The 27,854-nt window shown below is 40.7% G+C and overlaps 1 protein-coding gene across 2 annotated transcripts; it reads right to left on the bottom strand.

Annotated features, from left to right (window-relative positions):
* Positions 1-232: 232 nt before the first annotated feature.
* On the bottom strand, positions 233-27,854 carry CNR1 (cannabinoid receptor 1). Of its 2 annotated transcripts, none has more exons than XM_082634155.1 (2): positions 27,293-27,854; positions 233-5,811 (listed from the first exon to the last, which is right to left on the bottom strand). In XM_082634155.1, exon 2 carries the CDS (start codon positions 5,746-5,748, stop codon positions 4,330-4,332), a length of 1,419 nt encoding a protein of 472 aa, XP_082490281.1. In that variant the 5' UTR covers positions 5,749-5,811; positions 27,293-27,854; the 3' UTR covers positions 233-4,329. The 2 variants fall into 2 exon arrangements, with proteins under 2 accessions (XP_082490281.1, XP_082490282.1); XM_082634156.1 differs by having other exon boundaries at positions 27,714-27,775.

The raw sequence follows: 27,854 nt of genomic DNA, 5'->3' as shown, positions 1-27,854 counted from the left end.
AAATAATGACGTAAAAGGTATGGCAGATTTTTGTCCTTTATTATGTAAATGATGGCTTTTTGCATGTTTTTCCTATGTTAAAAATTAATATATTAATCCAATCTATACCCATTTCTCAAATAAAGTCTTCATTGCTTTTGGGGAACAAGTCAATCTTTTAGAATTGAAACCCCAAGTGTTTTAACATCAGACTGTGAACTAAGGCAGAATTCAAAGACACTGTATGTTCTTTGTGATAATCTAGAATTTTTATTTGATTCCAGGTAACTTCGGACAATAGACATGATGGGATGTTTTCTCTTTGAATAAATAACAATTTAACTACATCATTGAACTAAAATATAGCGTGGGCTTAATACATTGTAAATATTACATTAGTACTACTTCACTATAGTAATCTAATGACTGAAGCTACATTGAATAACAATCTTACTAGTACTTGTGTACAAAGTTTTATTACTAACAAAGATATTGCAGCGGTTGCAAGGATGTCACCAGCTCAACAAACATCTAACAGTACAATATTCTTCTAAGAGGAAAAGTAATCATGTTTGATTTACAGACAATAAAGAGCTTTGTTTTCCACTTGAAACATTGGAAATAAGAATCCAGATCATCTGGTATCTTAATTCATATTATTACAAGGAAAGCTTTCCTTTCTTGAGCACTCTGGATCCTCAGCAGGCCTAGTACACTAAGTTTACGTGAAGATAGCTTTTCGGATGTCACAGCAATGTAAGGAAACTCTCCTATCTGAAAAGTACTGATTTGTAGGCCACTGCTTAAACATCTGACTTTTTAAAAACCTATTTACATACATTCAGCCCAAACCAGTAGATAAAATGTTTTGTCTATATTACAATAGGCATTGTTAACATTTCATCAGAAGGCCAGTGCAAGACAATTGGTAACAGCCATTGCCCAGCATTTAGGAGATTTTAAAATATCATACAAATATACAGTTAGAACACGAGAAATCTAATTTTGCTCACGATATTGGTGGTCTCTTTTACAGACATGGGATGGCAGAAATCAATCAACAGGACAGTAACTAGAATGCCACTCATCAAGGGCCAAAATTCTCATCTGGAGGTTGGGTCTGTCTCCTGCAGTGTGGGTTTAGATGGCCAACATTCCATGACACTTAATGCCACATAGACCTGACTCAAAGTGACAGGAGGCTTGGGAATCATCTCAAGTGTAGGCATATGTCTGTAGCTTCTTCCAGATCTGTGTTTCTTTTACATTTATTTCATACGTAGTGGGAAATTAGGGGTTCTTGGAGACAGCCCTCCTTTTCTAAATAAAACTGTTAGTCTGGGATTGAAAGGTTTATCAGTACTCTGAAGAAATTGAGCAGGTTGGCATTTGGCCCTATCTAAAGACATACATGATGGTGAAATGCATGATCAGGACACATATGTCAGCCTCAGAGGAAAGTAGATAACTCTGAAGGTAGACCTTATAAAGCTTACTGCAATCTAAATTATATTTAAATCAATGGGTCTCATTAAGGGACTAATTAATGAATGATACTATTGAATAATAATTCTAATGAGTATATTCATTAGGGAGAACATCTGAGTCACTTGGGTTAGGAAATGACACTAAAAGTATCAGAGTGAATCAAACTCCTTTAAATGTTTTAAAATGAAGGTGGTGTAACACATACATGATGATATTTCACAGATATTTCTTAGAACATCAATAAGCACCAAGTTTAGTGCTGTCAGCCCCATTGTCCCTTAATTTATTATATATGATTGAGATCTTATAAGCACAACACACTATAAAATCTACATTGCATACACACAAATACAGTTTCAAAAATGAATCCTGGAATTTTTCTACCAATAACAAGAATTTCATCTTCACCATGTCTTCGTAGCTGTGAGAAGAGCGTTGGTATTGCCTAGTGAGCTCTGAGACGTGTGGATTAATCTTTAGGGTAATTTAGAACAAAAGAGTGGCAATGCTTCAATGGAAACTAGACCCTGGTGAGTTTTATCATAAACAATCTTTTCTCCTTCTAAAGAGATCTTATTAATCCTCTAGCACACTGAGCATATCATCTGCATATCACAGAGAGGTAAAGTGAGGGAACCAGCAGGCAGATTCGAGCCGTACAGACAATTAAAAGCATCTCAGCTTGGCCCACAAGCCACATTCAGCCTTACACTGCAAGAAAGGACATTGTCCCATCAGGCTACTTGGGTACCACATAGCTAGCAATCACCAGATAAACGCTAGCTCTCTGCTTTACATCAGGCTATGCAAGCCTCCTGGTCCTGCAAAAGCCAAGCTTTATCTGTTTAGGGAGAAGATAGTTTGTAAGTAAAATTTGTCAGAGTCAGGTGGCTTCTTAAGCATTATCAGTGCTTACTGGGAAAGGGCCTAAGTCAGAGCACCCATGGCACCATTAAGGAGTATGAAACTGGGGTGTAAGAAGAAAGCAAGCCATGCTCATCTTTATGCTTTAGCACCTCTTATTAATCAGGAACAGAGGAGAGGCCTGTTCTCTAAAGAGCCCAAACCTATACAGACAAAGCTGGGTGCTGGGTTGTCACCAAGGGCATCTGCACGAAACACAGAAGCAGCCATATGACATCCAGGCCTCAATCACGAGTGTGTCATCTCCTCACCCTGCCCTCTTCTGTCTCACCCACTGTCTGATAGGCCTTCTTACCACATGAGCCGGATCTGGTAGTCCCACTGCAGTGAGCAAAGTATAGTGCTACTGAAACTGGGGTCACGCTGCCTACACACACAACTAAAATATGTTACCACTGGAGGGTTTTATTTTAGAGCTACTTCCCTTATAATGACTTACATCTCCATGGACTTGATCAATATTAGGTGCTCAGAAACCAAAACACTCCCATTTCCCGACATGAACACTGTAAACACAGACCTTGACCTGAAGGTTCATTATAGATGATTCCTTGCTAAACGCTGGTCTTATGAAATACCTAAAGGTCAGTTTAGTAGTACTTGACCCAGTTTCAAAGGGGGAGGGTTCTGAAGGCTTATGGTCAGTATTTTTATCAACTAGATTTCCGGAAGAACTCAATTTTAGAAACTGAATTCATGTGCAAGAGTGCAGCAAGGGGAACAGCTTACACGTGGTCACAGTTTTCTCACTTTAGGACATTACTAGAACAGTCACAGGATAGAAACACACACACACACACACACACACACATTTATATTCACACTCACACACAGTATAATTTTACTGATCCAGACAATACTTCTTTTCAATTAAGAAAAAATGAAGACTGTTGTTTGGCCACCCAGGCATGAAATCTACTTAAACCTGGAATATAAGGATGCAATACTCTTCAAGAAAACAGCAATTGCACAGTGATAACAACATACATTAAGATTGACACATGCTGTCTTAAGAGGTCCAGTAAGAGCTAAAGTCTAAAGAAAGTCGGAGATGTCAGCCAAAGTCAATATGCAGTCTCTCTTCTCTTCTGATTGTAATCCATCACCCAACAGAACAGCTACAGTCCAGAAGATAATACAAGTCCTCGTATGAAAATGCAGGACTAAGAAAATTTTAAGTGTCAACGAATTCTGCTCAAGACTTTGGACAGTCTTCAAATTCTTCTGGTTGGATTAACAGAAAAATAAACCTTTATGGTTATTTCAATGTCAAATTTAAATAGAGATACTTGAAAAAAATATTAAGGTTTCTAAAGTTACATCATGGGCAATAATGTTTTAAAAAGTGGTCTCACTGGCATATATCCGCTGCTTATGTGCCACTGTTCTTGTAGAAGCCCACCTTGCAGTTCTGCTGGACTAGACGAATATAAATAACACATGGTAAACGCTGAGACACATCTCACAGGACACACTACATTTTACACAATAGCTCTACTTTAATACTGTAACTGTTGTAAAAATGGACATCTCTGATGACTTCCGGACAAGTACATTTCACATTATAATGAAAGTTGTGATTACAAAGGCATTACTCATTTGATGGCCTTTTTCTATGGGTATTTGGGCTTCCAACTGTGTAGCCAAAGGTTCTCTCCTATTTCACTGAGACTTTGAAGGACCTTCCAGTCCCTTAAACAACAGGTTTTCTTCACCGTAAACCCCCCAGAGAACTGAGTTTGAGGACCTACACTATGGAAACGTTAGAGAACTGAAAACTGATCACGGTGACAATCACCTTTTCAGTGAGCGTGGTCAACTTAAAAAAATATAACCGATGAGACGACAGACTCTTCTGGGTTTTTGAGCTTTTAAAAAAGAGAGAGAGAGAGAGAGAGAGAGAATTTCTTTTCCTGTGCTGCCAGGGACGCGTCTGGCTCACAGAGCCTCGGCAGACGTGTCCGTGGACACAGACATGGTCACCTTGGCGATCTTGACCGTGCTCTTGATGCAGCTCTCCGCGGCCCTGTGGACGCTGGCTGCATTGTTGGCGTGTTTATGCAGGCAGTCCGAGTCCCCCATGCTGTTATCGAGAGGCTGCGCAGTGCCTTCGCACGAGGGGAACATGCTCCGGAAAGCATGTCTCAGGTCCTTGCTCCGCAGAGCATAGATGATGGGGTTCACGGTGGAATTCAGCAGGCAGAGCATGCTGCAGAAGGCGAACACTGTCTTAATGAGCTTGTTCATCTTCCCAAAGACATCGTACACCATGATTGCGAGCAGAGGGCCCCAGCAGATGATCAAAACCACCAGGATCAGGACCAGGGTCTTGGCCAGCCTAATGTCCATGCGGGCTTGGTCCGGCCGGGTCACCTGCACCTTGCCGTCCTCGGACGTGTGGATGATGATGCTCTTCTGGGTACCGCGCTGGATCATGCGGACGGCGTGGCTATGCGCCTTCCAGAGAATGTACATGTAGGCATACACGATGAATAGCAGCAGCACGCTGGTGACCCCGATCCAGAACATCAGGTAGGTCTCGTCGATGAGAGGGAAAATGTCTGAGCACACGGATTGCAGTTTCTTGCAGTTCCAGCCCAGGAGAGGCAGCACGGCGATCACAATTGCGATGGTCCACATCAGGCAAAACGCCACCACGGCCTTGGGCCGGGTGACGATCCTCTTATAGGCCAAGGGCCTGTGAATAGATATGTACCTGTCGATGGCCGTGAGGAACAGGCTGCCGACGGAGGCCGTGAATGAGGCTGTGACCCCACCCAGTTTGAACAGAAACACGTTGGGGCTGTCTTTGCGGTGGAACACGTGGAAGTCGACGAAGCTGTAGACGAAGATGACGCTCCCCAGGAGGTCTGCCACGGCCAGGCTGCCGATGAAGTGGTAGGAAGGCCGACAGCGGAGGCTGCGGGAGTGGAGGATGACGCACAGCACCAGCAGGTTCTCCAGGACTGTAAAGGTGCCCAGCGTGAGGGACAGCACGGCGATGGCCAGCTGCTGGCTGGGGTTCAGAATCATGAAGCACTCCATGTCCATAAAGTTCTCCCCGCACTGAATGTTCTCATCGTTCTCCTTGTAGGAGGACAGAGACTTGTTGTAAAATTCGGTGAGGTTCACCTGGTCTGCTGGGACCAACTGGGGGTGCTCTCCCGCAGTCATCTTTTCTTGGAAGGGACTTCCCCTGAAGGAAGTGAAAGGAAATTTCTGCGGGAAATATCCTAATTTGGATGCCATGTCGCCTTTGATGTCTTCGTACTGAATGTCATTGGCACCCACGTAGAGGAGGTCTGTGGTGATCGTTCGGAAGGTGGTATCTGCAAGGCCATCGAGGATAGACTTCATCCCCTCTGTCTTCGATTAGGCCACACTCACAATGACGGAGAAGGAGCCCCGCAGCAGGAAACCCTGATGGGAGGGAAAACAGATAAGTTGAATGGGGAGAGAACAGGGAGAATTAAGACACACGAACAACTCGCCCCCCCCCACAAAAAAAAAGATGGTAAACATCCCAAATATGTCCCCTTGTGTTATTTCATTCCTGTCTCTGAACATAGGTAAAATCCTTGTCCGATTCTGTCAACAAAATGTGTCGATCCTTCAGTTAAAGAAAAGCTTTCCAGGGAATTCCCTGGTGGTCCAGTGGTTAGGACGCCACACTTTCACTACCGAGGGCGCGGATTCAGATCCCTGGTCACGGAACTAAGATTCTGCAAGCCACACGGAGCAGCGAAAAAATAAATAAATAAAATAAAGCCATGCATTTGGTCAACGTACAGAAAAATATACCATGATAAAAATAAAAACACAATTATGATGAAAAAAAGAAGAAAAAAACCAAGAAAAGCTGTCAAAAGTTGGTGAGGTAGGGCACACACCCAACACATCCATTTCTTTCATTATTTAAGCTCTCTGGACGTGAGTCGCTGTGTGAGGCCCGTGTGGACCTCCAGGGTCTGGTGGTCAAGTGAAAGCAATGTGTCTTGGGTGCGACTGTGTTAGGGAGTGTTTGCCACCTGGCTTCTACTATCACACACACACACACACACACACACACACACACACACAGAGTCCTGATGCTGGTGGGGAAAGCAACCACATGTCACACAGTCTCTGCTCTTAAAGACTTTACTGCCTTGTCACACAGGTAAGACTGAGCATATAAGACAACCAAAGAACAACAGGGTGTGGAGTCAAAGACTGAGTCGTGTGGCCTGTGTGTTGAGCATAAAGGCGGAGGAGGACGTTGCTGGGAACTATAGGAAGCAAGTGGCCTTAATGGGAAGATCCAGGTTCTAGCCCTGACTCCATCAGGCAAGTTTCCTCACCCAGAGAAGATGTTTGAACTGAGCCATGGCTGAGGTGAACTTGTAGAATGTCTACACCAGCCAAGAAAACTGTTACGAAGGGTAAATTTGCACTGATGCTCCTGGAAGAACAAGATCTTTAACACTGGAAAGTAGTCACAATGGACAGTGCTTGCAGACAGTGACTTCCATGAGCAGTGAGGTGACACCAGCACACACTGGAGGATGGGAGAAAGACCTGATCATCCAAGCCTTTCCAGGTGGATGGCACTGGAAGTAAGGATGGCTCAGAGGAGCGGCCAGATTTTCAGGGCTCTTCAATTCTCAGCAAGGCAATTGGCTCTGTTTCAAAATAAATGGCCAGAGAATTGGTGTTCCTAAATATAAATATTTGTTTAAAATGTGGCTATTGGGCTCTTTAGCTTATATATTAGAAATACTGAGGGCAGTCCAAGATGGCGGTGTAGAAAGATCCTGAGCCCCCTCCTCCCAGAGGCCCACCTAATCTACAGCTACAAATGGAATAATTCCCTCTGAAAAAGACTTGAAAACCAGCTGAATGGCACTTCACAGCAAACGATAAAAGGGCCACATCAAAACGTGTGGGAGAGGCAAATCATGATGTCGTATACCTGAAACTAAGACAATGTTCAATGTCAATGATCTCAGTATAAATAAATAAAGAAGAAACATTAGAAGTATGGAGTGATATCTACAATCATTTTAAAAATCATAAAAGCCAATATTTTACTCACTAATTGTCTTTTTATTGTTCCTAAACATATCACACTGCATTGAGGGGGGAAAAGATAGGCATTAGCTTGGATCCAATTAAAATGTTCTGAATCCTCCTGCTAAAATACAGTGATCCCACCTATCTGAATTAATAATTCATTTATTCATCCATTCAACAAATTGTGGCACACCCAGTATATGCCAGGCACTGTACTAGGCACTAAAAACAGAACAGTATCCGGAAAGAGCCCCTGACCACATGGAGTTCAGTGTAGCAGAGGAGACAAGCTGACCCTGTAAGTGTGAGAAAGCATTGTAACAGCTACAGTCAGGGACATACAGGATGCGGTGGGAGCAGCCATCTGGGGGTTGAAGGCGGCTTCCCCAAGGAAAGGATGTTTATGCCAAGAGTATGTAGAATTAATGTGGGTGGAGGCAGGACACGGAGACCCAGGAAAAAATTTTTAATGAATACCTGAAGCGTCATGATGTGGTTTTTGCTCTGTTTGTCTAGTAATTGGGAAAAGGCACAACATGCTAAATGTGGCCCAAGTTCCCACATTCTGCCACCTCTAAGTCCAGGCCACCATCACAGCTCACCAGAACCCGAATACCAAGCACGTGGCCAGTTTTCCTGCCTTTCTCTGGACTGATCCCCTTTGGATCACTTGCCAAATAAATAGCTGCTGCCGTGATCTTCATAAAACAGGCGGCTGATTACGTGACTCCCCTATTTCAACCTCTTTGCCCTAAAGACCAAGTTCAAGTTCGTTCACGAGGTTTCCCTTTCAGGCCCATGCTCTCCAGACCATCCCATGCAGCTCTTCTCTCTGCCATCTGTGTCGGCCCAGCTGAGGGCCTTTCAGGTCTGACCCTCACTCCCCTGTGCCCAGAGCTCTCCACATTCTGTTCTCCCTGAGCAGGAAAGCTCTCTGCCTCCATCCCCACACCCATAGGATGAAGTCCAGTAAAAGGCTTCCTTCCCAGGGTTGTCTAGCCCCTGCCTGTCTCTCCATCCCTCCTCTCACCATTCCTGGACTTGCCACTATACCAGATCATTCGGTTCCATGAACACACCAAATCCATTGCTTTTCAACTTGGTGCTTTTGCTTCCACTGCTTTTCACACTCCTCTGAGCAAACACCCTTTCCCTTCCTCCACCTGGTCAACTCCTTCCCCCAGTTTGATGTAGTTCCCCTGTTCCCATCTTTGGGGCTCCTAGAATATCCAGATAGAGTTCTACCATGGTGTCCATGGTGTTTACTAAATATTCTAATATTTCTCCGTGTTTGCATTTGTTTTGCCCCTCCCTCCCACCCACTAGGTAGTAAGCTCACTGAGGGAAGGAATTTTATTTATCTTAGTGTTTATTCATAGCATTTAATGTATAGAAGGGGGCCCTACATAAGCTGGTTGATTGAATATATGTATTTCAAAAGAGAAAAAAATCCCTTCCCTATTCAACGTGGGGGAGGGAGTCACCCAATCATAATGGGAATAAATAAGCATGTAGCTTGAATCAGGGTATCTATCCTAAATAGCTGCCCGATCCATTCGTGCTAGAAAAATGTTCTATTTAGATGACGTAACTGACATTGTAAATGGAAGCTGCCTGTGTAATGATTACCTAGCCTAAATACTCATGGAATGAGCCACATGACACGGGTAACTTTGGCTAGATAGAGGGGAAGGACAATACCGGCAATATTTTACCAGATGGTGAACAAAGCAAGCATGACAGGTGAGTCAGGAGGGCTCCCTTAGCTCCTTCGTGGTCCTGTAGCCCTTTGGCACGATCATTATAGCCTGCAATGACAGTTTGGAGGCACCACCGAACCAAGGGTCCCGAATCATCCATGGCTAACTTCTGGCATCACTCAGGAACTTACTGCTTCTTCTCTGAGCCGGTTCTGCACACCCTCCCACACTGGCGAAGGGCAAGGCACACAAGGGCTGGACATCGCTCAGCCAGAGGCAGGAGCACTGGTGCACAGACCGCACAGGGACACCCAGTGTCCACGGAGAGTCTGATAAAGGCCAGCCAGGTGTCCCGGGGAGGTTGTCTAGTTGTGGAGGATATAAGAATAAAGGATGCAGACATAAAAGACTGAAGTTCAACAGCCACAGTGGTTGCCCTGCGCTGCCTGGTTCCTCTGTTACAATCTCTCCTGAGTCCCCAGCTCAGCCTGGCTCCACCTGTTCACTCTCAAGTGTCCTCAAGTTCCCTGTTCAGCCATCTGTCTGTCATATCCTTTCTCACATCCTCGGCTCTTCCAGAAAATGTCCTACTTGTGCCCACCACTGGGCCCTGTCTCTTGAGTCAAGTTTGCTCTTTGTGCAAACGTACATTCACTCAACAACTCCACTTACATAGGAACGTGTTCATGGAATAGGAAGGACACAGAAGACAGCCACAATCTGAGAGCCGTTAATGGTCCTGGCACGTCCTCAAATCTTACTTTTGCTTCTCAACTGCCCCCCATGCGGAAACACACAGCTTCCTGGCCTGGGAGACGGCTCCCTGCTCCTTGAATTACCCTTGCACACCTTCCTCCTTTCCTCCTACCCCGCCCTCTCTCTGCAGTACTCATTTCCAAGTTGTCTTTCTGAGATAAATTATCTTTACCTCCTTGACCTGTCCTTCCCACCAGGGAGAACTAGTCCTCCAGTTTTCCCCTCTATTATAGACCTCATCATAGCATTTACGCATACGTTTACATATTTATTTCCATAACTAGAATGTGCTTTCCAAGCACAGGACTGGCGTCTTTTTTTTCTTATGTGACTCACTGACCTGATAACATGATAGCAGGTGTAGGGGGGATGGGGGAGGCTGGGCCCCCTTAGAAATCTTCCCATGAACCTAATACAGTGGCAGTTGAATTTTATTAACTGATCCATGAAAGCAATGATTTAATAATATATATTTGCCTTTTCTTAAAATTAGAAGAGAGAAAAGTAATTAGTTCAATGGACATTTGGCCTGAAGATCAATGTTTGAGCCCAACATTTTCAAGCAGTTACTGGGAGCCAGTCCATGATCTCCATCCCATAAGTCATCTTCTCTCAAGTAACTAATTCTCCCTTCACACTGCCTAATTAAAAACTAATTTATTTGACATTTTGATTATTTATACGTATATATTCCATTCATACAATTCAAAATGTACAAAAGGATATACAGCAAAGAGTCAACCTAACCTCTCCCATTCTGGTGTTCCAGCCAGCCAGTTTTCCTCCTCAGAGGCAAGAAGTTTCTTGGTACACCTTGCAGCGATATTCCATGCATATTCAAGCAAATATATATACATTTATCCCCTCTTTCTTTTCTTTTTAACAAATACTAATATACATGCTGTTCGGCACCTTGCTTTTCCACCTAAAAGTATATGTGAAGACACTTCCACATCAGTACACAAAACCTCCCTCCTCATTTAGCAGCTCCCTTGAGTATCTGCCTGCCTCCTATGGACACAGGTTTAGCTTATTTGTCATCTCTTACTATTACAAATAATGCAGCCATGTCGTGTTTCACATTTCTTGCAGTATTGTGAGTAATCTCTCTAGTCACCCAAGCTCACACCCCACATTTAACCTGAATTCCCTCTCCTCGGCCTCTATAATCAGGTAGACCACTAAGTCTTGCTGATTTTTCCCCTTTTAAGCACGTATGGAGAGCTTGTTATGTGCAGCTGACCCTCTGAGCCTCTGATGTATATCAAATTATTTTCACAGTAGCCCTGTGAGGTAGATGCCATTATTATCTCCATTTTACAGATGAAAGGCACAGAGAGGGTAAGTAATTTGCCATTCACACAGCTAGTAAGGGCAGAGCCAGAATGAACTCAGATCTTCTGATTCTAGAGTAGTGTTGTCCAATAAAAATGGAATGCAGAAGGCGGCTGGGCATCCAATATAATATGCACATTCTTTTTGTTGTTGTTGGTGGGAATGTAAGTTGGTGCAGCCACTATGGAAAACAGTATGGAGGTTCCTCAAGAAAACTAAAAATAGAGTTACCATATGATCCAGCAATCCCACTCCTGAGCATATATCCAGAGAAAACTATAATCCAAAAAGATACATGCGGGGATTCCCTGGTGGCACAGTGGTTAAGAATCTGCCTGCCAATGCAGATGACACGGGTTCGAGCCCTGGTCCAGGAAGATCCCACATGCAGTGGAGCAACTAAGCCCATGTGCCACAACTAGAGAGCCTGCGCTCTAGAGCCCGTGAGCCACAACAACTGAAGCCCGCGCACCTACAGACCGTGCTCCCCAACAAGAGAAGCCGCAATGAGAAGCCCTTGCACTGCAACAAAGGGTAGCTCCCGCTCGCCACAACTAGAGAAAGCCCACACACAGCAACGACAACGCAACGTAACCAATAAATAAATAAATAAATAAAATCTATAAAAAAATAAAAAAGATACATGCACCCAGTGTTCATAGCAGCACTATTTGCAATAGCCAAGACATGGAAGCAACCTAAATGCCCATCAACAGATGAAAGGATAGAGAAGATGTGGCACATATATACAATGGAATATTGCTTAGCCATAAAAAAAATGAAATAATGCCATTTACAGCAATGTGGATGGACCTAGAGATTATCATACTAAGTGAAGTATGTCAGAAAAAGACAAATACCATACGATATCACTTATATGTGAAATCTAAAATATGACACAAATGAATGTATTTACGAAACAGAAACAGACTTACATAGAAAACAAACTTACGGTTACCAAAGAGGAAAGGGGGTGGGGGAGGGATAAATTAGGAGTTTGGGATTAGCAAATACCAACTACTACATATAAAATAGATAAACAACATGGTCCTACTGTATAGCACAGGGAACTATATTCAGTATCCTGTAATAAACCATAATGGAAAAGAATATGAAATATATATATATGTTATATATATATAACTGATACACTTTGCTGTACACCAGAAACTAACACAACATTGTAAGTCAATTATTCTTCAACAAAAAATTAAAATTTAAAAAATGCACATTTTTTTCACATTTTAACATCCCTGAAATTAGAGTGCATCTTATAGAGGGTATCGTAGTTTCGTTGTCACAGAGCCTCTCCAGCTGGGCCCCACCCTGGCGATGGGGTCAAGGAGGTGCCCTCCCAGAGTCACCCTCCTCCAATTCCAGGAACTCCGTGGGCTTGCTCCTGGGGTCTGTCCTCCTGGAGGCCACCGGAGGCAGCTGTTTGTGGGGGAAGCGGTGTGAGGATGGGCAGGCTGGGCCGATCACACGTGTGTGCCTGCATGCCTGTGTCCTCGTGGTGCAGTGTGGGTGGGAGCAGAACGGGACGGGCAAACCTGGCTCCCCCGCACCATCATGTTTTGCTGTCTAACTCCAAGGAGGCCAAAAATTCTAAATTTGAACCTGGGCTTGCAGGCCCTCGTGAAGGCATATTTGTCAAGATAAGAGGCTGGAATATACTTTATTTAGTAGTTTATGAGCTTGATTTATAGCTTCAAAATATTTTTTTAAAAAAATGGAATGCAAGCCACATAGGCAATTTTAAAGTTTCCATTATCGAGGGTAAAAAGAAAAAGGTAAAAGTGAAATTAATTTTAATAATATATTTTATTTGAAATTAATTTTAATAATATATTTTATTTAACTCAATACATCCAAAGTATTATCCTTTCAATATGTGGAACTAGCCACATTTCAAGGGCTTAATAGCCACATGTGGCTAGTGGCTACCATATTGGATATTGTTTGGATATTGACAGGTTTGGAGCTGCTTTCAACCTTTTTTTTTTTTTTTTTTTTGCAGTAGCGGGCCTCTCACCGTTGTGGCTTCTCCCGCTGCGGAGCGCAGGCTCCGGACGCGCAGGCTCAGCGGCCATGGCTCACGGGCCCAGCCGCTCCGCGGCATGTGGGATCCTCCCGGACCGGGGCACGAACCTGTGTCCCCTGCATCGGCAGGCGGACCCTCAACCACCGCGCCACCAGGGAAGCCCTGCTTTCAACCTTTATGATGCATCATCTCCCTAACCTAAGACAGGGATGCTACTATCTCCCTTCTTTTCCCCACTGATTCCAGCCAGTCCAAGCACCAGTAATGGAGAGAACACTGAATTAGGAGTTAGCAAACCAAGATTAGTGTCAGACCTGTATTTGGGTAAGTAGTTAATCTTTCTAAAGCTCATTATTTCATCTGTAAAATGGGAAGGAGAAGGAGGAGGAGGAGGATGCCTCCATCATAGAATTGTTCTGAAAATTACATGAAAAAAAATAGTGCACGTGAAGTGCTTAACACAGTGCCTGGCACAAAATTTAAGGCTTCAATAAATATTAATTAGTATTATCATTACTTAGTATAATGGCTCTTTGCCATATACTAATTATACTTCCAGATAATTCATTGACTTAATTAGATCATAGGCTACTTATTCAATTTTTATTTTTGTCTCGGCACTTAAAGCATGAAGCAAGGATAAGATACACACATGGGTGAGGGAGGAGGAAACTTTATTGAATGTCTATTACATTCCAGGCATTTGAGAGAGACTGCATATATTCTATCGTGAAATTGTCATGACAACTCTATCAGGTGCTTATTTATAATCCCCGTGTCGCAGATAAGGAAGTGGAGACCATAAGATTTTAAATAAATTGTCCAGAATATGAAGAGCTTGTAGCTGAACCCATGTCTCTCAGACACCAGAGTTTCTGCTTTTGGACTTTATACATGCTTTTAAGCATTAACAGTAACTAGGATAAAGCCATTTTGCATCTTATAGTATATTCGAGTCTTCCAGCTTCTTACAAACACGAATTCTGGCGTTTTGCCAATAGTAATGAAGACTACCTCCTACTAAACCACTCTTCCTTATCCCAACCCATCTAGGTAAATCTGCCTACTGGCACGTCCTCAAGGATGAAAATTTTAGTATTTGGAAGAGGTATAAAGCTTCTTCAGTTAAGACGAAGGATCACAAACCTTATTTCAATAATTCAAAACATGTGTGCCTGTGACTTACTCTATATTAAGATCACCACATACGTGATCACAATTTCCCATTTTAATGTGACCAAGCACTTTCATTAAAAAAAAAAAAAAAAAACAGCTTGTTAAAACCTGAGTCAGGGCACAGTGTGGTTATGAAATACAGAGTAATTTCTACCCAATTTCTACCCAATATAAGCCAACTTTAAAGAATACAGTTAAAAATATACATGGATTTTGTGTAGTTCAAGGATCTTAGCAAGGTCAAAATGCCACTGTGCACAGGCTATTTTAACAGTTAATGGGATCATGGCAAGAAAACTGTGCTCTGCATTTTGGTAAGTCTTTCCTTTATTTTTACATTTGGATTATTACAGTAATTTCCACCTTACTATTTTTTTTTATATTGAGAGTTTTCTTTGAGAGTTCATTAGTAATATAGTTTAGGCTTTGGGGGATGCAGCTACCATTAATTTTGTTTTTGTTTGCTACTGGGAAAATCATAATTGGAAATTTCCAGCAAGATGTGTAGATGCACCTATTAAACAAGTAGTTGGGTTTTGTTACCATTATAGTAAAAAAATGATTGAATGACATTTAAAGGGGATTGTCCTAGAATTCTGCATTTAAAAATATAAGGAACATAGTCTAACGATTTAGGCTGTAAATCATGCCTTTATAACAATAATAAAAATACTTTAATATATTGAATCTATTATTTTTAAAAAACTTCAATTTTTAGAATAACTTCACCTGTTCTTTTTGCCCACCTCTCTATGCACACCTGCTTTTCTCCATCCACCACTTCCAAACTTATACATCAACTAGCAGGCTATGGTGTCATCAAGAAATTGTTATGGATTTGGCAGCAGTATGGAGTTTTTTAAAAAGTCTATTCAGAGTCTGTATCTTTGTTTCTATAACCATTAAGGGTATAAAACATCCATGTTCTGATTAGGATGAACATGGAGTAGGTCCTCAAAACAAGACTTCAAATAAAGTCTTTTCTATACCAGTATAACTTAATAGCAGACTATTTAAGATGTCATTGCCCCACTGAAGACCTTCTTTGTTTCAGAGGGACACTTCAGTAATTTAGATATCTGGCACTGTTGATTCTGGAGTCAAAATCCTTGCAGCACCTCTGGGGGAACAGGCACTAGAGAGTATTTGCTTCCTGCAGGATATCATGTCCAGGAAGGCAGAAAACCCTCTAGAAGCATCAGAAGCACTGGCGCTCCCAATATAGTTACGGACTGTATCAGCCGACCAGGCTCCTTTTCTAGATTCTAAGTTTGTAAATGCTTTAAGGAAATAATCCCAAGCTCATCATGTCTAGATTGATAGACGTCCAGGATATCAAATGTAGGAGCCATAGGCCTTTTCTTAATCGTGTTGTTTTCCTTAGTTTGTTGGTTGTCTTGCTCTGCTTGGTTAACCTTATAAAACAGCCTTGCGAATGGTTCAAGAGAAAGAAGGTGCCAGTGGATATATTTGTTTGTTATTTTCCATTCATTTCTGGGAACAAGTCTGGTTTCCCTTAATTTGATCAAGAAAAATAACTTGCTAATGTATTTCTCTAAAGTCAGTAGGGAAAATTTTAGTTGACTCTTATAACTGCATTATTTCTAAGGCACGTCCTTAATGTACACTGGCAGATCTCACGGGCCGACTTCACAACTTGATGAATGATGCTTCTGTTACAGCTGAATGGGCAACTGAGTCTGTTCTAACTCTTACCTAACCAGTTGAGTTTTGGAATTATTAAAGTAGTTTGGTCACTCATTGCACCATCTTCCATAGCAAAGTCAAAGATTGACTTAATTATCCTGATAATTCAGGTAAAAATACATAATTCTTCTTCCTTGTGTTAATGTTCTCTCTCTTTCCCATATATAAAAGAAAATTCCATTATGCTGGTAATGCTCAGTTGGTTCTGAAAGGCTTAGCTTTTCTTATATTTTGTAACATAGAGCAGAAGCTATTAAATGTACCCTTTTCTCTGGTCTACTCTTACTAACAATATGAGTGTTACATTTTTCATTAAAAATATCAATTATTATGAACCAGATAGACATTAGGACACTTATAAGGCTATATTTCTGTTCAAATTTACCCTGAAGTATGCCTAATTATTTAACATTTATAGGCTTCTGAAAGCATAAAGAATTTCAGGGCTCAAGAAATGATGCCTTTAAACTACATCAAATTAAGCACTCACTATTAGGTGAAAATGCTAGGAGGAAAGCCTACCACAAAAGCAAATTAATGATACAGATGAACTGATTCCTTAGATCTGTTGACTTTTGTAACCAATTCCATTAATCATTTAACTTTGCTCTGCTGTTTTGATGTTTCCTCCTACCAAGTGCCTTTGCTTGTCTGGCGCGGGGGGAGTGGGGTAAGGGAGATACATTTTCTATATAAGCTGTAAAAGGAGCATAATTGAAGCAGCCTTCCCTTAAAATAGAATTTGCAAAGTTTTCAATTCAATAGAAGCCCTGGCCCATATACAAAATAGTCCATAAGATTGTCTTTATCTTGCATGAGGTTTGATCGATAAAGGCCAAAAGCAATATGCAGAACCCAGTAGGCAGGTAATCTTGACAGTTCATTGCCAAGGACAACAGTGGTTTAAAGCGTGCTACATGTTGTCCAATGGAGCAGCATACTTTTCAGTCTCTTCATTCATCTTTCAACAAAAAGTATCTTCTCTTTGAATCCATGAACAGACACATGAAGTCCAACTAAAAACAGAGTTTTCTTTCCCCGGGCTCAAATCTCAGTGATTGGGTGACTAGGGTGATTAAATGTACGACAGAGAAAATTCCAGTTCCCAAATATTTTCAATCAGAAACATGTTTATGTGCCATGCATCATGCTAAGGATATGTATTATTTTTAATATTTACATGAATTAGGTGCTATTACAATTCCCATTCTACATATGAGAAAACTGAGGCTTAGAGAGGTACAGCTTTGCCCAGCGTTTCCCACTAGAGCGAATGGAGTTAGAACTTCAACCCAAGTCTGTGTAACTCAACGTCCCTGCTCTCAACTTCGAGGTCCAGGAACCATTTAATAAGACTGTCTTCTTTCCACTTCTAAGGAAAGGGAAGAATCAATTTTGAGAAAGGAGGTAATAAATAGTACTTAATAATTTTACACAATGAACAACTAAAATCTGAAGGAATGCTCTGTTGACAGAAAAAAATTGCCCATAGCACTTGCAAATCATCCTTGTCCCGTGGGCTTTAGGGACAAAGTATGAGAATTAACTATAAGCTATAAATCCTAGCCTTGGATTAGCACCTTATTTGCCATCAATGGCTGTTGGCAAGTAATAAATAAAATCTAACTTGTCTTTGCCACTGATTTTAAAAATTACGTATATATTTTTTTCTTCAGTAGTCAATTATAAAGATTATGGATGGTTATGATAGATTCCACGACACCAGCAAGGAACAGAGAGGGCACCTTCTTTAGGTCTGAATGAGACATGACTGTTGTTAGTCGACAAAAGCTTGAAACATCCATTGCCCATACGGAGCTATTAAAACTCAAAGGAAATCACTCCACTTCCCACCATGAGCAGGGTGGTTTTCTTAAGGCCCAGAGAGAGGATGCCACTCTCTGGTCAGTTCTTAAGATCTTGCCTGGAATCAAGGCAGAAGAAACTATGTAATCGTCATTTGGGCTCCAACAAGGGAATGCCTGTGACTCACTCTTGGCGCCCAAAGGGCTGTGTTACTACAGCAAAGCAGCAGATGGATATAAAGTTATTGGCCCCTACAGGCTTCGTGTAACATATTTTTGTTGGGCATGTACTCTGTGCTAAATGCTGTAGACATTGTCTATTCACGTATCACACCTGGAAAATGGATACAGGTCAAGGAAGCAAGGGAAATGATTCTCCATTCCAACCGACCCATCCAATAAAGCCCATCCATCTGCCCTTCCCCTCCCACAGAAGACAGAGTTGAGTAGGATATGAATACAAGTAATAGGCAGATGATACTTCATCATCAAATAGTACTGGCTTGGGTAAATTCCCTTCCTATATGTGCTTTGAGGTTTTCTCCCTGGAGAGATGATTGGCAATGCTGAGTCATCCCATAGCAGTCTTTCTTGTGTCTAAACCCTTCAGCTCATGCACACCTTGAGAGTAGGGACCTGTATTATATGGTCTTGAATGTCCTCTGCCTGACAGAGTGCCTGGCACAGTGCCTGGCACAGGGTATGTACTCAATGTCTGTTTACTAAATGAATGTTGGCAGTAGAACAGAGCTATCCTAGCAGAACGACTTTTAACTGTGGATAGTTTTCCTTGGCATAAAGTCAGTTGATCATTAGGGAAGTAAACCTGAGTCTTGGTCTCATACAAACATCCAGCTGGAAAGAACTGTAACCAGATGTAAAAGTTACATGAAAGGCATCAACAACTGTTTATCCCAGGATCTTTGATCTCAGTATCAAACAGAAATTATATTGATGGCAAGTAGAAGTTATGGACAAAGATCAGGTATTTACTTTCTCTTCTGATCCTTGTTCAGCCTGAGTATGTACTATGAACCTCAATGTTTTGCCATATAGCAGTGACATATAAGGAGATTTTTGTGAGATGCACAACTGTGAATGAATCCTAACTATATGCCGTTGATAGACCTTTAAAGACAGTGTATGAACTTATAATTATAATGGACTTTTTCCTTCCCTCAAATGCATGCTGTTATGCACTGATTTTTCCCAGATGGGTTTCTGCATGTGCAAGTGTGTCTTCAAAGCAACTTATCAAGAGAAGTTATGTGAAAATTCAACCACTAGATGGAGTGGCTTTTATAAGCCCTCAGGAATCAGTGTGTTACTCTGTTCAGTGGACATGGTTCTTGCTTTGGTTGAACAACTTTTCCTGCTAACAACATTTTATGCGTTTTACAACTGAATTAATTTAAACATAAATAAGAAAATATGTTAAAGAGGGTTATTACTATTGCCTACAAAAACAAAATTTCTAATTGCTTTTCTGAGGCAAAAAGGCATTGAGAAAATTTAATATATTGAAAAATTAATTGTGAGTATTTGGAATTGTGCCTCAAGAAAGTAATTAAGAATGAGTAAAGGAAAGGAGTTATACTGAAAACAAATGACATGTTTATGCCAAGAGATGCTAAAAGTAAGAATGGAATGTCTCAGGAGCCCAAGATCAATTCTAATAACAAACTCAACTCATTTCTATTTTATGAAACATTTGGCTTTCCAATTTTCAAATATAAAATCACCAACACAGGTCATAACTCTGTGACGAAAAAGAATGGAAAATTATTTTCTATCATTACAGAAGCTAAAATGGAATATTTCACAAGAGAAGTTAATATTTGTTTAAATACTGATACAAATCAAGGATACACTCGTTTTCTAAATAATTCAATTTCCTTCCTATCATTTTCTCACTGGAATAATTTTAAACATTTTTATTGTGTGTAAGCTCAGGGTTCCATTTAAACATGATTTTAAAAACTAGGTACTTACATATCACCTACTTTAGTTGAAAATCACTTAATAAAAAAAATTTCAGTGTGTATGAACAATACAAGATATAAACAGAAAAATATGCTTTCAAGATGTAAATTATAATGTACAAACAGAACTAGAAGAACTTGGTTTCAGTAATGACGTAAAATATGCTTTGGAAATGTAGAAGCAAATTGGATGCAAGTACAGAGTTTTTATGCCATTGAAACCATGAGGTAGTTCTATTATACTTAAGAGTTTGACCTTGAATCATGGTTTGTGTGCTACAACTATGTGATTTTGAACAGAGTTGAGGAACTAAAAGTATTCAGAAAAAGTGATGTGAAGATAAAGAACTAGGAAATAAGATAGTTGAGCATAGGCTAGACATCCCAGGGTACACCTTAAAGAACAGTCTGAGAAGTCACATGTGGTTTGGAAGAGCACACAGAGTTAGTTATTTTATAGGTCAGTGGTTCTCAAAGGATGCTCTCCAACCAGAAGCATCAGCATCACCTGGGTACTTGGGAGAAATGCAGTCTCAGGTCCGACCTCAGACCGACAGAATCAGAAACTCTGTTCCTGGGTGGGGGCACATCTGTGTCTTCACAAGGCCTCCAGGAGATTCTAAGACACTCTAAAATTTTAGAACCATTGTTAAAGATGGAAACCTGTGAAAAAGACTAGATGGGGGAGGAAAATAGAACTAGCCTTTAAGAAGAATTGAGGTGAGATAGGAAGAAAAAATATTCTGTGAGCATAGGTTTTTCGATCACTGAAATGGACTGTGAAGGAAGCCTGTTCATGATAAAGTAGTCTCTCACAGAAGATCTTTAAAACCAAGCTTTTCCTATTTGATTGGAGTAGAACAATGTAGTCTAGCCTGAAAATGAGCGTAAGGAGTGACGAACCTCTCAAGAATTTTCAGTCTACAATCCAGAGCTTCTCTGCACTTTTTCAGGTAATTTATTTGCTAGATCTTTTGTCCAACAAAGAAAAGTGGTTTCAAGACATAACATGTACTTACGCAGTAAGCAGACATAAATTAAAAACCACATACCATTTTCTCTTAATTTTATTTACAAAGTCTATGTAAAGTTTGATAGGGCTGCTAACCATGTCTATGAACACCGTTGTGAAGGAACCATGACTACTGAGCATAAAAGAACAAGAAAAAGGTAAAAGTAAGTAACACTCCAGCTTATTTCCTTTTTAAGCTGGAAATGTTTCTATTTGTTGTCCTTTTGCCAAAAGCATAAAATAATGTATCACGGGAGGTGAACCCAGAAAATGACAAACTGAAATGGAAATTTTGCAGTAGGCCCAAGTAATGCAAATCTACTGCAAATTATCTTACAGAGTTACCCTGGTAATTATGCAATTTGCACTGCTTATAGCTGGCAGGGATCTTTCAAAAATACCTACAAGTTATAAATATATGGAAATGTATCCCAAAGCACTTAAATATATGACTCTGGGCAGACTGTTCCCTCTCTAATTATTTCATCAATAAAAATGGATCATAGATTACTCATAATTAGTTTCCTTAGCTGAGGACTAAAATCATTCAAAGGTTTCCCTTTTTAAAAATTTGTATGAACTTAGATCTAATTTCCAAAAGTAGTTGTACATTTTCCAAAGTCAAATTCCCACATAGATAGAGATACAGATTTCCTTGGACAATCTTTTGCTTACTTTAGTTATGAGTTAAGTTGTTTAATTTTTTTCTTTTTAGTTTTTTTCCCCCTTTTTCTCCACATGCATATCGCTTGTTCACCACAACTTGTACAAAAGCTAGAGAAAACATTTACAAATTCTGGTAGCAATGCATTAAAATGAGTTGAAAATATGGTCCATTTAAGAAGTAACACTGGAATAAACCAAAATACACAGATCACAGTGGTATTAAAATAAGCTCTCTTACAAAGAATAAATCAAGTTGATTTATTTTTAAATATAGCTGGGTTAAAAGCAACAAGAGTGACAAAGGCATACTCTATGTATGGTATTGGTTCACTTGCTATATTAAAAACATCTTTTTAAACCACCTGACCAACAGCAATCAATGTTATAAAATTTCCTAGTACAAATGTCCAATATGAAAGTAGAATTTTTTTAAAGCATACTGGAATTTATCACCAATTTAAAGGTAAAACTCCTTTTAACTCAATTTACAGAACTCACATTGACTCCAATTTTCTTCTCTAAATATATGGTCTAAGAACGAATAAAGAAATGATAAAGGAAAGAGGGGAACCCTCCCATTTCAACATAAACTTTGAAAAACATTATTTCCTAATAATATTTTATTTTAATTATATTTAAATATACTACTGACATACACAGTTTGTGAAAGCATTTGCCAGTATATTCAACTCCCACAACAGATTGCCTGGCATGTCTTTGAAAAATGCTTCTGCTTTTCCTTAAAAAGCAATAGCATGGAATTTGCTAGTGGGAATAAAGAAATAGATATCACACTGTCAGATTTTGGAAACTATGCTGCACTTTACCTCGAAGTTAAAAAAAATTTTTAATGCTATTCAGAGTTTATAATGGTGGTAAGGAATCATGCCAAAGGTATCAAATTTCTCTTCAAGGAATCCAAACTCTAAACAATTAAGAATCCAAATTTGAGTGGAAAAATAAGACATCAGATAATAAAATATCATACTCCTAGGGAAAAATGATTTGCCATCTGTGTTAGGAGAAAAGGGAACTTAAATCCCTTGTTGCATTTAAAAATGCAGAATTTATTTTAATAAACTTATTCAAAAATACAGACTATAATGCAATAACAGCGCAGGGGGTTAAAAAAAAAAGAGCTGGCTAAAAAAACACTGATTCCCATCAGACCAGTCTCAACTGGCATATTCAATAAGAAAAGAAAAGAAAACAAACAAAGCAAAACTTTTGAAAGCCTTCCTAAAGTGCAGGTGTGAACATTTCTCCAGTTGGGGCTAAAACAGAATTCACGGTACTTTGAAACAACTGCTATGACTCTGCCAGGCCTATTTGCTTAGGTTTGGGGTGTAAACAATTCTTTCCTCAAAAACCTATATGAACACAACTCTGAACCTCAGAATTCCGTGCTCGTTAAGTTATGAAATTAACCTGTCCAAATGAAACTTTCAGAGGATAGCCCAAAGTTATTCACCAATAATCTATATGAAAAGCACTTCAAATATATGGAAAATAGCCATAAAAACTAGATCAAGAATATATTTGTAATCACAACTGCCCTAGAAAAACTGTTATAATGAAATGTACTTTATTTTCCATAAGGCACCCTCTGTTCAGTGAAGAAATATGATCCAGGAAAGATTTTCAGTAAATATTTTACGTTAATAACTAGAGGTAATCACACTGATTACTTTATGTAATGGCTTTGACCTCTGATTACTGATATGTCATAAACATATCTATTATCCATGCAAGCCTGTTTGAGATAGAAGTTCATCTAACCTCAAACCATTTGAAAAGTACCAAGGGAAGCACTGGAAAACCACTAAAACAGCCTTCCCCTTTCCCCCTCACAAATTTCCTATAGTTTTAACTTAGTTGTGACAGCATTATAATGTGTTATATCCAACAAATATACCTATACTAACACGCATCTTGTGACACAGTAATAACCTTGTATATCTTCTCCCAACTTCCTTCCAAAATCAATAACCAGTCAGCAAGGTTGGTGAAAATTGCATTAAACACATCCATTGGTGTTTATGAGAAAACTATAATGGAATGTGGTTCTGCCCATCCTAGCATCTTTGCAAGATTTTTAGAACACAGGACACTGGAACAGATTTCCACTATCCTGGAGAATAAGAACAGCCTTTTTTTGATTCAAGCTGGATACTCCCTTTTGCCTTGAGTCTTCCATGTCCTCTGCATAACTGCCTTGAATTTGGACATTTCCCCAAATTTGTAGTATTTATTTAAAATCTGAATCATATGTTCAAATACATCAAGGCAACATGTCTCAATTTTTATTTCGGTCTTGATATATGTCTTTGAAAAAGTTTCTTCAGACATATTTATAAAAGTGTATTTATATATCCTGGTCCTCTTAAATTATGCAGTATAGAACTTGACATTTTGTAAACTCTGGATGCCATTCTTTCTTTTAGTCCAGAAAATATTTGGGAGAAACCTGAGTTGATCTGTAATATGTTATAAAGTTAACCTAATCTAATCTAAGAATATACAGATTAGCGAATTCAATGGTTATCAGAACATTAAACAGCAATTCAGTTACAAAGTGCTGAACCTTCCAGGCCCTCAAAAACAGCGTTCACGTGGTTATAATATAAGGTTAACATTATCATGAGAACAGAATTAGGAAAGAGCTGGAGATTCAGGGGGGAAAATAGGAAGTTAAAATTTTGCCAACACAAAATACATCCATTGGTTTTGATTTCCTCTTATTCTTTAACTTCCTGACCAACTTCCAGTCAAGATAAGCAAAATCAGCAGAGCTTTCAGCCCCTCAAAATATAGATATGCAATATATAAACCTGCCCTGGCATAGTTTTTCACAACAATGTTAGGTCCAGGTCATTTCAGAGTCAGAAGCAGAATTATAAATAATTTAAACCCAAAGGCTGTCTTCACTCTCATTTGTTAGTTCAATTAGAAAATGATGAATACAAAAATAAAAGAGACAGACTTACACTGGTGGAGACAATGGCATCCCTTTAGAATGAAAGAGGAAGGAAAGCTCTCATCTGTGTGCTTCATGCAACTGAGCTAACATCATTACCCCAAGAATAACAGCAAACTCACAGACAGGCTCCATCTTCCTAACCAAATTCAAGACCCTATAACCAAATCTCATTTTACTCATCACGTGTTGTTAGGTATTTCCAAATTTGATTTATTACTCTTTTTTGCAGCATTCCTGGAGAGCTAATTATGGGAAATAATCCCTCTCCTTATTAGGCCAACTGTTTTCTGGGAAGAAACATTTGGTAAGCCTGGTGAACTATAAACTGCTATTATAAGTTCCATTTCATAACAGTTTATTCTAATACAGCCGAGAATTCCAATTCTAATTCCACATACTAATATGTAAGACAACCTAGGAGCTTGTCTAAATATCCTGGTGGTTCAGATTAATTCAGTCAAAGCAGAGAAGAATGGCACATTATTGTTTTGAGTGAGTTTTTCAGGCTTTGCCTTAGTAATTAATAAGCTGACACCGCATATTAAATACATATCAACACAGTCACTGGGACTGCTTCTTTCTTGAGAAAATAGGTAAACCGATTCAAGGAGTTTTCTTTCGGAAGAGACTGTGATAGGCCACAAACGTAGTGGTTCTTCTGGAGAATTTAATTCCCAGCAGTTTCGTCTTGGTAACATTTAACAATTTCACTATTTTAACATTTTGAAATGCCAAAGAGAACACACTGATCCTGCAGCTAGGCTTATTAGAGGAGAACAATCTCACAAGCGAGACAGAGAGGCACGTGGTCCACTGGGAAAAGGGTAACAGAAAAAGAAAACAGTGGATAACAAACAAAGCCGAGCACTACTCCAACGTGAGATCAGATTTTTCACTAGAAGGTGAAACTTCACACGCCAAAGTAAATAATATCACCTAGGGCTTGTTTAAGGGACTAGGCATAACATTCTTTTTATATGCACATGTACTGATGCTATCTATTAAAAGTTGGGGGGGGTGTCATGAATATAATTTGCCTTCCTAACAACGAGTATGCAAGCATAGTAATTTTATTTTTGAAAGGCCAAAACTGAGCAGTTGCCCCCTGTGGCATCATGTTACCCCCAGGGAGACTAAAGAACACAATAAGACCTTTCCCCATCAGACACTTGATACCTACCTCAGCTAAGATTGCTCCTTGCCAGGAGTGCGAGACATCTTTGGAACAAAAAGAGTTCGTTTACAGTAAGTTCTCTTGATAACCTAAAAATGCATTTGTTTTTAAAAACCATGTCCAAGCGTCTTGCCCAACTGTGGTAACTGCTATTGTACCTACAGAAACCGCCTGCAGTATGCAACGTTTAAAATTCTGGAGGTGCGTGGATTCTGTTCATGTATGGATAATCAGAAAATAATCTGTCTCACTTAAGAAACTATACGTAGCCTTTTATTTTGAGAACACTGCTTTTAACTGAGTTAGAGAGCGGGGGAGGGGCAAGGACTACCAGGAAGAAAAGGACCGAGAAAAATCAATCAGTATATCTTCTCTTGCAAACTGTCAGTAGGGTGGGATTAGAAAAGCAACACCTTAAATCAGATAAAGTCCTATGGGAACCTTAAAGGTTGGTTGCTCTGAGCTTCTCAATATTCTGCAAAATCGACTGATGGCAGTGGTCACCCACTGATACTCAGTGTCCACTGAGTTTCCCCAGGGAGATTCCATTTCCCCCATTGTTCAAAAGATACTAACTTGGTCTTAAAAATGAGAAGTTATGGGACTCACTGAGATATATTTCAACACCTTTAAAACCAGTAGATCTGTCCTCATGTCTTATTGGATTAAATGCCCGAGGACGCTAATACATCAAGAAAGCAACAACAAAGACAAGAAGAGCACTTATCTGAAGGAAAGTAAAAAACATGGGAGACACAAGGATTAAAAGGTGACTAATGTTTTTCTCATCTGTTTAATTAAAAACTAAAATCAGAAACATGCATGTTGCTTCTAAACTTTCAAACGACCAAATGACACTTTCTCACGTCTGTCACAGCAAACACATGTTCATTCAGGAGCTGATCCGTTTGTGATTGTGAGCCTTGGCAAGAAAGGTCTCTTAAAAACACGTCAACTTTTTTCATCTAACAGCTAGTTCTAAATTAAATGGTTCCATCACTTCAAATTGAGATATCAGCTAAATGCTCGTTCATTTTTCCTAAAAGAAGAGTGGTTCCTGTAGCTATATTTTTATATGCAAAAGTTTATTATTTGATATACATTCCTTTATATGACATTTACTATTTGACTTCAGACAGTTTTCAGGTTTGGTGCAGAGATCGATGTATTTCTCCGGGAAGACTTAGTTGATGATATGGCTTAGAAGCATCAAGTACCAACTCAAGCGCCCGTTTTTCAAACATGCACAATTACACATTTTCCACAAACAGACGTCAGTGCATACAGAGAGCCAGGTGCACACACATTCAATAACTAGTAAATGGTAGAAACCTCCAGAAGTAGCACGGACCACAGTTAACAGGCTGGGGCTCTACGGCTTAGTAAACACCGATGCACAATTCGCTCACACGGAATAAGAACTCCACGAAGGACACTTGGGGACTACACTGGTCAGCACCCGAGGGGGCGGGAGGCGGAAGAAGTATTTACAAACGCAACTCTGCCAGGTCTTACCCTTCGCATCCCCCGGTCCTCGCGGGAGAAGCTCCCTCGGCACCTCTTGCCCAGCGCAGGGGCTGCTTCTCTGCTAGAACGAAACGTCCCCCCCCAGCCCCGACTCTACGGAGAGCTCTGCCGGGAGCCGAGGCACCCCGCCCGGGCCAGGGGAAGGCACTGGCGCCGCGGGAACCGAGCAGAGGCGGAGGCGGAAAAGAAGTGGAGCAGGAAGGGGTGGCCGAGGGAGTCGCGAGAGGGAGGCGGCGCCGGCGCGGGGATGCGGGCGAGGCCGGGCGGGGTGGGGTGGAGCGGGGTGTGCCTCCGTCGGTCGGTCAGTAAGTCGGTCGGTCCGCGTAGCCCGCGCGCCGGCGTCCCCTGCCTCGAGCGCCCGCCCGCGACAGAGATAGGGACTGGCGCCCCCTCCGTCCGCGAGCCTCACCCCTTCCCGGGGCTCTTCGCTGGTTCCTCCCGCTCGCCCCGCCGGTCCCACCGGTTTCCGCCAGCCCGGGCGCCCGTCGCCTGGTCGGTTCGCGCGGTCCCTGCCTCTCCCTCCGCTCGCGCTCTGTCTCTGGCTCCCTCT

The sequence above is a fragment of the Mesoplodon mirus genome, assembly GCF_964341445.2.
Source record: "Mesoplodon mirus genome assembly, chromosome: 10".
Lineage (NCBI taxonomy): Eukaryota > Metazoa > Chordata > Mammalia > Artiodactyla > Ziphiidae > Mesoplodon > Mesoplodon mirus.
Note: the sequence above shows the minus strand (reverse complement) of the source record. Positions and strands in the feature narration are given on the sequence as shown.